We start from the raw sequence: 9,914 nt of genomic DNA, 5'->3' as shown, positions 1-9,914 counted from the left end.
ATGTCACCAATACAACCAAATAATAATACTACTCCCTCAATAAAAATTTTTACTCCCCCATCGTCACCAACAACAATGGCAACAACGACAACGACAACGACAACAGGGCAAACGGAAGAATGGGATAGTGTTGACGATTTTTCTGTAGATTCTTTACCTGCTGAAGAATCTTCTTCTTCTTCAACTAATCAAAGCCCTTTTACACCCGGCTCACCACCAGAAGAAATAAATGGGGAAGAAATAAATGAATATGATATGCCAAAGAATAATTCTTCTGCAGAACTTTTACAAAAAGTTGGGTTAGTTGATAATGATTTGATTCGACCTTTTATATATCTGAAATATTAGAAAAAAATTTTTTAAGGTTTGACTTGATTCCTAAAACGGAAAATTAAACAATAGATACGGATAATAATTAAAAAAAAATTTTTTTTTCTTTCCAAAAATTATTAATTGTGTTAATATAATAAAAAAAAAAAAAAAAAAAAAGATTCGGAAAAATTTCTCATTTGCTGTTTTATTCACCGTTATGCATTTTTTTTCCATTCATTTATATATATATATGAAAAGTCATTGGTTCTATAATTCGCGATTAATTCAATACATGAAATCAGATGAAAGATCTAGAGTGAAACATAATTATTCGACGGAATCAATATGGATGCTTGGAGTAGAATATAAATTTACAGGTAAAATTAAAGATCTCCTGATATAATGTTCCCAATTCTTGACTTTATGTATAATTGGATCAAGTCAATTCTGTAAATGCGTGTGTGCCACTTAGAGGACGGTGGAACGGTTAACCTCCCGAAACCCGATAGGGGAGAACATGCTCGAGGCGGACGGGCATCATCCTTATTGAATTATATGTTTGGTTCATCGGAAGAAGATGAGGATTATAATGATATACAGAGTAATCATGAACGCCATCATAGCGATGATTTTATACGTACTCATAAATTGGGCAAGTCGCGTTCTTTTTCACAAGCTCCTCATGAAATTGATTTTCAGCAACAACAACAGCAGCAGCAGCAACAACAAATAGGATTATTTTTATTACCAAAACCAAAACCTAATTCACCCCCTGGAGTGATTAGACGGTTAAGATCGCTTTCACTTTCTCGTAGATCACCACCACCAGATCAAAAATCACAAACTCCAGAATCTTCACCTCCAAAAAATGATAGTCGTATTTTACCTGGTAAAAAAATAAGGTCATTGTCTTCTAATAGAAAACAAGATATATCTGATTCATTAAATTACGAAATAAGATCATCATCATCATCATCCAATTTGCAAAAGGAGATATTTTCAGAGTCACTAACGAACAATTCTGATCAATCGAAACGATTATCTCTGGGTCCAAATCTTTTACGTAAATATTCTTCATATGATAATCAAGAATTTTTGGGATCTAATTCTCAAGATAAAAAGCCTCGAAGAAGGACTTTTAGCATCTTTTCTGGTAGAGAGAAACCTAAATCTTCACCTTCAACACGACTTTATCCACACATGGAAACAGAAACAGATTATGATCCAAAGTATCTACATGATGATTCAAAACGATCAAGTTTTGGAGATATATGTTTTAGTTCAGAAGATGAAAATGAAAGTAACAGTAGTGATACAATATCGAGACCTTCTGAAGACATAGATGTAGGAGGTCTATCCGGTGATAATATATCTGCTGAAACTGTGACACGTGAATCGACGAATTCATCGGATTATCCTGGAGTTTCTATTCCCAAAAATAACTTTCCTAAGGACATTGAAGTTTCTAATTATTCTAATGATAAACAAAAAGATCGATCAATAATATCGATTCAAACAGATATGTGGGTTCCTCAAAAAACAACGGAAACAGGTTCAGTAAGGTCTTTACCCCCAACTCCAACAAGTTTATATTGGCCTGATTCACTTGGACAATTAAATTCCAATCAACAAAAACTGTTGGATTTTTTATTGGATTTTCAGTCAAGGATATTTTGTTGCTATCGAAAAGAATTTCCTCCAATTGAACCTGCATTTCACACTACAGATACAGGATGGGGCTGTATGCATAGAACAGGTCAAAGTTTATTAGCACAAGGATTTTTATGGGTATTGCTAGGAAGAGGTAAATAGTCGTTTGATGATTAAATAAATTATTTGTGTATATATTATTAAAGTTATTTTTTTTAAAAAAAAAAAAATTATTTTAGATTGGCGGTTACATAAGTTACAAACGGAACATGATGTATTAATATATAGAAAGGTATTTGGAAAGGAGGAATTAACTTAGCTATTATTCTCCTTTTAAATTTAACGAGAAATATGATTGATTTCTATTAGATTTTGCGTTGGTTTATGGACGGGCCTGAGCCAGAACAGTATTATTCAATCCATAATATTGCCCGTGTAGGAATGTCATTGGATAAGAAAATTGGCGATTGGTTTGGACCGGCTACTGTTGCTCATGCATTGAAGTGAGTTTCTGATCTTCTATGCGTGATTGATTTAAAAGTGATTTAATTAATTTATTATTACTTTCTTTATTTGTTAGGCGATTGTCGTTGACTCATAAAGAATGTCCTTTAGCCATTTATGTACCAACAGACAATACTATTTACCGTAGTGAAATAATCGATGCTGCAACAGGAGAACATGATATCGGTGATCAGAAACCATGGAAGCCGGTTCTTATTTTACTTTCTGTGAGGTTGGTTTAAATATTTATAATTGGCAACAAAAAAAAAAATTCTTATTAATGTATTTATTACAAAATAGGTTGGGCACAGATAAGCTTAATCCAAGTTATTCAGATAACTTAAAGGTATAATTTTAATGACCATATACGAGTTGAAAATAGATGAAAAAGGAAGTTTGAAATTTATAATGAACGATCTTTCATTTTTGAAAAAATTAATAGGCATTGTTTACTTTCCCTCAATTTTTGGGGATTGCTGGCGGTAGACCTGGTAGATCATTATATTTTGTAGCGGTTCAGGGTAAGCTATCATATTGTAATATTGAACTTTGGTAATTTTTATATTTACACGGGTTCATTCCTTCTATTCAAGATGACGATCTACTGTATCTTGATCCTCACTTCGTACGGCCGGCTATAAATCTCAGTAAAACTCCGGAATTTCCGATTGAGGTAAATATCAAAAATATATAAAAATCTGTTAGTATATTAAAATATTTTTTTTTCATTTTACAGGACTACCACTCTACTATTGTTAGGATGATGGATATATCAGAAATGGACCCTTCTATGTTGTTGGGATTCTTATGTCAAAGCTCTCAAGATTTTGATAATTTTTGCATTCGAATTGAAAAAGTAGATATAAAAATTTTTAAGTTACGATTAAAATTTTTAAAACATATATTTACATTTTTTTTTCCCTTCTAGTTAAATTCACAATTTCCGTTGTTCACTATATTGAACGCGTGTCCTATCCCAAAATTATGGCCAAGGAAAAAATCCTTTAGTGATGTTTCACTTAGTGAATTTAGTGATAGATCGCCATCTATAATTATTGAGACAGTTGATGATGTGGATGATGATGATTTAGAAGACTTAGAAGATATTGTAACACATGAAGAAGATGAGGATGATTGTTTTATAAGTACTAAAGGAGATGATGATGAGATCCTTGGCAATGATGATAATATTAACATAATTAATAAAAACGAAACTAATAATAATAATAATAGATCATCACATGTAGTAGTTGAAAATTTTGAACTTTTGTAAATTTACTTATATATAATTCAATTACATACAATACATTTACAATTATTACACAAAAAATTCGATTTGTTTAAAAATTTGCTTGTATTTTTACTATATATTGCCATATAGCTTATCATTTTGAAATTTGTAATTTCACTAATAATATGATACAAATACTAATAATTGATTTGTATTTTTTATGAAATTTAAAATAATTTGAGCAGTTAATGTAATACAAAAAATTTTGCATATAATAATATAATTTCTATATTATTTTAAAATAATTATTAATATATTATATATACCAAAAGTTTGCTAATAAACTAATAGTAAACCTATATATATATTATGTAATATTTCTCTAATATATATTATAATCAATAATTTACTTTCAATAAGTTATTTTTTTATTTAACAAATTATATTAATTTTTTATATTTTAAATTTAATGGTGAACAAATTTTTTTACCTGGTAATACCATTTTAATATTTTGGGAAATCCTAATTTTTGATATAAAATATGTAAAATATGTAAAAAAAATAGGTTTAAAATAACATATTATTACTTTATTTTTATATATTTATAGTTTAATAAGATGGTTAAAACGAGAATCAGATTTTAATAATTTGCGATAAATTTTTTAAGATGAATAAATATAATTTTATATATCCTTTTTTTTTCTTAGATCGTTGATTGACACTTAAAAAGAATACTAGAAACTTAAACTAAATGCCTAAGAAAAAAAACTAATCAAATGGTTAATATATCGTAATATATAATAATAATAAAAAAAGGATAAATAATATAATAATAATTAAAAAAGATTGGAAAAGAGATTATTTATATGATAATGCAAAAAAAAGAAGTGTTGAAAAAATCTTAACAAAACAATTTCTTTCTTTTTTTTTATAATTTTTTCTATCTCTAATTGAAAAAGCGCACGAATCCCAAACCCCTTTATTTCTAAAACCCAAAATATAAACATATTCGATTTATGAATATTTTTTTTTTTTAAAGCCGGCCTTTCATAAATCAACTTTACATTGTAGAGTTTCATCACTCCACAACAGGACCTGATTTCAGATCCAATTAAAAAACATCATTCATAAACAGACAAGTAATCATCAAACAATCGATTCAACAAAAACAAAAAAAAAAAAAGAAATAGTAAGATATAATCACTCTAGATCTTAAAGAATCGAGATAAAGATAAGTAAGCAAATCACTATTCAATATACTCATATACTCATTCTTTTTATGTCATTTTATCTTCATCCATCCTCTCGTTACAATTATTTTGATCTTGCATTGGACTTTGCGGTATTTTCTCCATTCATTGATACAGGTGACTTAGAATCTCTATCATTCATACTTGTATTGTTGGTTTGGATATTCTTATCACCACCATTTACCTGTGAACTAGATTGGTTTTGTTGAGCATTCTCAGAATTTTGTTCAGTATCATCCTTTTGTTTATTTGATCCATTGCGTTCATTATCTGAATGATAACCTCCACTATGTGTGGTAGTTGCATGTGCATTGTTGTTGTTATACATTCCAAAACTTTCCACATACTCCTGAGAATGAAAAACTGGAGATGTGAGTGGATGATTCGTATGATGAGATGATTGCGGAATCTCGATTTTCATATATGGTTTTGCACCACTCGCTGCAGGAGAATTTGAAGCTGACGATCGTGCCTCAAAATTTGTAAATGTTGTAGGTGCCGCTGATGTAGATACTAAAAAATAAAATAAATTTAATATCAGATAAGAAAATAATGCATTTCATTAACGAAAAAATTTCACCTGAATAATAATACGAACCTTCTAAGTTATTTGGGTCCATATTATTATTATACATTTCTGGATTGGGAGTTTCTCCCGTTTCTGGAATATTTTGAACCATATAATGTGGAGGATGTTGTGGGGGATAGTGAGAAGCTGTAGGATTTGGCGCGCCAGTCGACATCATTAAGGATATAGCATCATTGCGCATTGGACCGTTAGGGGGATATCCTTGGAATGGAGGATACTGGCCATAAGGTCCCGGGAAAGGAGCACCATTGAAATCAGGTGGCATCATACCGGGAGCACCATTTGGTCCAGGAAAAGTAATATGTTGACGATTATCGTTGGGAAATGCTGGATGCATTCCAATCGGATTAAAGCGCTCGTGACTATCAGCATAATGTCCGGGACTACGCCCACGAACTACCAAGGGCGCTGATGTTGCTGTCGCGACTCTATAAGGTTCACCATTTTCAACATGGCCATATAAGTCTACCATAACTACATAATATTGTTGAGCAGCACGACGTTTACCATTATTTGCAGTAGCTGTTTTAAACTGAATACGTTCAAAAGTAACAATATTTGTATTTGCTCCCACAGAACTAAGATTTAGGTTACCACCCGCTCGAATAGGTTTTGGTGTAGGAGTCATCTGTGGCCCTTTGTCGCGTTTCGGAGTATGTTGCACCAACTCGATTTTTTTATCGCTGTTGGAAACACGAGCAGAAATTCCTAACGTGAATTGAGTAACTGTATGAAATTGACCTTCTACTTCTATCAAACACGGTATTTCCGGTTCATTAACAGGATGATTTGTTCCTGTTAAAGAAAACGCACTACTAATTTGGAAATAATTTCTTCGATAACACGTCCAATCATTTTCAGCCAAGAAGAATCCACGGTCAACTTTTGAATTGATACGAAGTTTATAACTGTTAAATCACGAATAACAGAATATTCAAAGGAAAGAATAATAAATTTAGAAAAATAAGTTTGTAAAGAACTTAAATAAATCAATGACTTTACTTATTGGCAAATTTATCGCACCTATTAGTTCTATCCATATTATACAAATTATAATGCTGTTGTGTTTGGGAGAAGAATGGACCAGCATCTGGAGGAAACCCTAATGAGTTGTCTCTACGTTTCCTAATAGCTTGTTGTTGAAATGGTGTGGCGTGAAATGAGTTTGTTGTAAACGTTGGCCTGTTATCATTTTTACGTTCTGGTGGTGCGGAAACAGGTGTTATAGGTGTACCATTTGGAGAAGTATTCTGACGGGGAGTAGTAGGAGTCACAGGAGCAGACATTGAAACAAAACTAAACAATCACCAATTAATAAATTAAATGTTTAGTAATAGCATGTATTCATACGATAAATTAAATGTAAATTTTGCCATCAACTAAATCAAATCAACATCATATTGATCGAATGAAAGATTAAAACCATAATACACTACAACATTTTAATATATACTCTTATTAAAATCTTAAATGATAATTACTTTTGATATTGGCTTTGCGATCTATTTGGCGTCGTATCAATCTCTTGTTTTGGTGGTATGAACATTGCACCGTTGTTACCGTCATGGACAGGCCTACGATATCAATATTAAATTAGTTTAGTGTATATATATGATATCAAAAAATTAAGTCAAGGACACGTTAGAAATGTTCAACAAGAGAAGAGACGCAGTTTCGAAAAAAATAAACGAGTGTGTGTAAGGTAACACGCGGCGACAAGAAACATCAACTTGCATAACCAAAACCAGTTTGTACGAAGCACAAAATAAAACGCGGGTTCTATGTGGAAACTGATAACTGAAAAACGTGCGCGGCACAAAACTACGAGTGTTTTATTTTTTTTTATTTTAAGAGGTTTAGATATTAACATAACTTACATTTGTTGATGAATTTGACCTTGAGGTGCTTGACCGTCATATGTGAAAGATTGAATAAAGTTTTCAGTTTGCATACCGTTCATTTGCGGAGACAAATCGGAGTGTGGATGGTGAGGAGAAGGGGGGACTTGAGATGATTGATGAATAGGCCACTTATCCTCGGTAATATTCATAGTATTGCTAAAAAGCTAATACCGTGAGAATCCTTATGAAAAACGTTAAAAAGAGTTTATAAACCGAGATGAACTGAAAGAATCTCCAAGTATTCAGGTATATTAACTGTTCAGTATATATATTGATGGTAGAAGTCGTCCCAAGTAGTTGGGTTTTTTGAAAAAAAAACTACTGGGTAAAAAAAGTTTACAAAAAAAGTTTCTAAGGCCAGTTGAAATTATCAAAAACAAAATGAATGCGTCAAGTGAGAATTCCTACCCTGTGTATTTTTAGTAATATTTTTATTGATTGATCACGTGGATAGCTTAGTTTTAAAATCTGGCATAATATTAAATTTCCTGATTGTGGAACTTAAAAGGACGAACTTTTCCCTATTTTATAGAATGAAAAATTTCACAACTTTAACTTCATAAAAAAACAGAGCTATAAAGTAACATATTACATGAAATTTTGCAAATGCTCGAACTTTTCCGTAAAATAAACGTGGCTTGAAATATTAACGAATCATGGCAATTATAATAATGTTATTTGTTATGTTTATCCTATCAAATTTAATTTTTTTCATTCCAAAATACCTTGAAGTTATCTTAATGATCATATTTTATATACTTACGAATTTTTAAAAATTGAAGAATCGTACTAAAATAAAGTAAAATTACTTAGTTGCTAATCCTTTCAATCTTGATCCAATTTGAACGATTTATTAATGAGCTGAAGAGACTCTGATTATGGGGAACTTGCTATAATTATTTTATTTATTATAAATAAATATTTTTATTAGAAATATTTAAAAGTACAAACTATATTAAATTAATTAATAAATACTTAACATTCAAGGAAATTTATATTATAATACTTCATTTTTACATCAAACTGTTTACGCCAACTCCCTGAATTAGGATTTCATCTCCTTGACTATTTAGTCAAAATAATTTACTCATTTTCTCTACTACACAGTCAAAACCTACCTGAGCGCATTTTCTACCAGCTAATTCGCAAGCAAATTTTAAACACCCTTCAGTTGTCATACCTTGAGTTAGTCCATAAATTACTCCTGCTGTAAATGTATCACCCGCTCCGACTGTATCAACTACACTTGGTATTGGTAATGCTGGTTCCGTAGATAATTTACGCGTTTGATTATTATAACACATAGCTCCTGAACTTCCCCATGTACAAAAAAGAAGTGCTCTTAAATATCCCAATAAAAAAATTATTTTTTTTAGCGAGAATTTTTTTTTTTTTTTTAAAAAAAAAACCTGATAATTACTTACGTATTTTTACAATGTGGACTCATAATTTGTAAGAAATCGCCAGCGTGATTGTATCCTTTACCTTCAGCAAATACTTTAGAAAAGAATACAACATCAGCTCTACTCATCAAAGTTTCTAATCCTCTACGATAAGGTTTTTCTAATTCAACACTAATCTTAGTTCTAGGACGCCAAACTTTTGTACCAATATAATCTATCATTTTCGCTACTTCTACAACATTACGTCCTTCAAAATGTATCCAATTAAATGGTAAATCGTTATTTAATGTATCTACTTCTTCTACACATGCTGCTTCGAATTTACGTTTAAACTCTTCAAACGTTAATTCATCTATACTATAATCAGGAATCATTAATTTCATAATTTATTTCATATATAAAATTAAATTAGATATTTACCTATTGTAATTTATAATTGTTCGTGAACTTGTATTATCGGCATATATAATATAAGCTACTGGTGCAAGTTCAGCATTGGATCTAAATATACACGTCGAGGTCTTTATATTATGAGTCTCAAAATCATGGAGTAAAAATCTGTAAATGGTTATCACGTTACGATTAGTTCTTTTCGAGATTGTGAATTTTTAAGAAAAGCACACTTACGCCGAAGCATCTTTAGAGGCCATAGAAGCCATGAAATATCCCTGAGTTAGAGGGAATTGAGATAAAACAGTTAAAGTATTTCCCGCATTTCCACCTCTCCTTTTTTCAACTCTTTGTGCTCTTTGTTTACCATCTTCAGGCGGAAACTTATCAACATAAAGGATCGTGTCTTCATATGCCGATCCTATAGCAAGGACTTTTAAAGGTACCTGTTGGTGATTCCCTGGAATTGTACTTTTTTCTTGTGACATAAAGAAACAAAAATCAAAATTATTTTTATATAAGAAATTGAACCAAGATTTTTTTATCAACCATTATGCAGATTTGTTGTGTTCGTGGTAATGTGAATGTATTAATGTATTACGAGTTTGATCAAAATTTCTTATTATGTAAATCCATTAAAATCACTCGCGTTTTTATGTCAATATTCTCTCAAATCTCGAAATC

At 30.8% G+C, this 9,914-nt stretch overlaps 3 protein-coding genes across 3 annotated transcripts; 1 reads left to right on the top strand and 2 right to left on the bottom strand.

Moving 5' to 3' along the window:
• On the top strand, positions 1–3,926 carry OCT59_021773 (uncharacterized protein; the record flags this gene model as incomplete). The annotated part of the gene is made up of 11 exons (XM_025317451.2): positions 1–299; positions 571–689; positions 785–2,116; positions 2,202–2,254; positions 2,332–2,465; positions 2,543–2,698; positions 2,767–2,812; positions 2,909–2,987; positions 3,060–3,139; positions 3,203–3,322; positions 3,395–3,926. The coding sequence occupies 11 exons, from the start codon at positions 1–3 to the stop codon at positions 3,737–3,739; spliced, it is 2,763 nt and encodes a 920-aa protein (XP_025178299.2). The 3' UTR covers positions 3,740–3,926.
• Positions 3,927–4,259: 333 nt separating this feature from the next.
• OCT59_021772 (uncharacterized protein) lies at positions 4,260–7,586 on the bottom strand (the record flags this gene model as incomplete). The annotated part of the gene is made up of 5 exons (XM_025317450.2): positions 4,260–5,460; positions 5,546–6,444; positions 6,560–6,832; positions 7,018–7,110; positions 7,414–7,586. 5 exons carry the CDS (start codon positions 7,584–7,586, stop codon positions 5,012–5,014), a joined length of 1,887 nt encoding a protein of 628 aa, XP_025178298.1. The 3' UTR covers positions 4,260–5,011.
• Positions 7,587–7,972: 386 nt separating this feature from the next.
• On the bottom strand, positions 7,973–9,600 carry OCT59_021771 (uncharacterized protein; the record flags this gene model as incomplete). The annotated part of the gene is made up of 5 exons (XM_066146730.1): positions 7,973–8,778; positions 8,862–9,197; positions 9,261–9,398; positions 9,468–9,508; positions 9,598–9,600. The coding sequence occupies 5 exons, from the start codon at positions 9,598–9,600 to the stop codon at positions 8,511–8,513; spliced, it is 786 nt and encodes a 261-aa protein (XP_066005838.1). The 3' UTR covers positions 7,973–8,510.
• Between the last annotated feature and the right edge of the window lie 314 nt (positions 9,601–9,914).

Source organism: Rhizophagus irregularis, chromosome 30 (assembly GCF_026210795.1).
Source record: "Rhizophagus irregularis chromosome 30, complete sequence".
NCBI classification, from domain to species: Eukaryota; Fungi; Glomeromycota; class Glomeromycetes; order Glomerales; family Glomeraceae; genus Rhizophagus; species Rhizophagus irregularis.
Note: the sequence above shows the minus strand (reverse complement) of the source record. Positions and strands in the feature narration are given on the sequence as shown.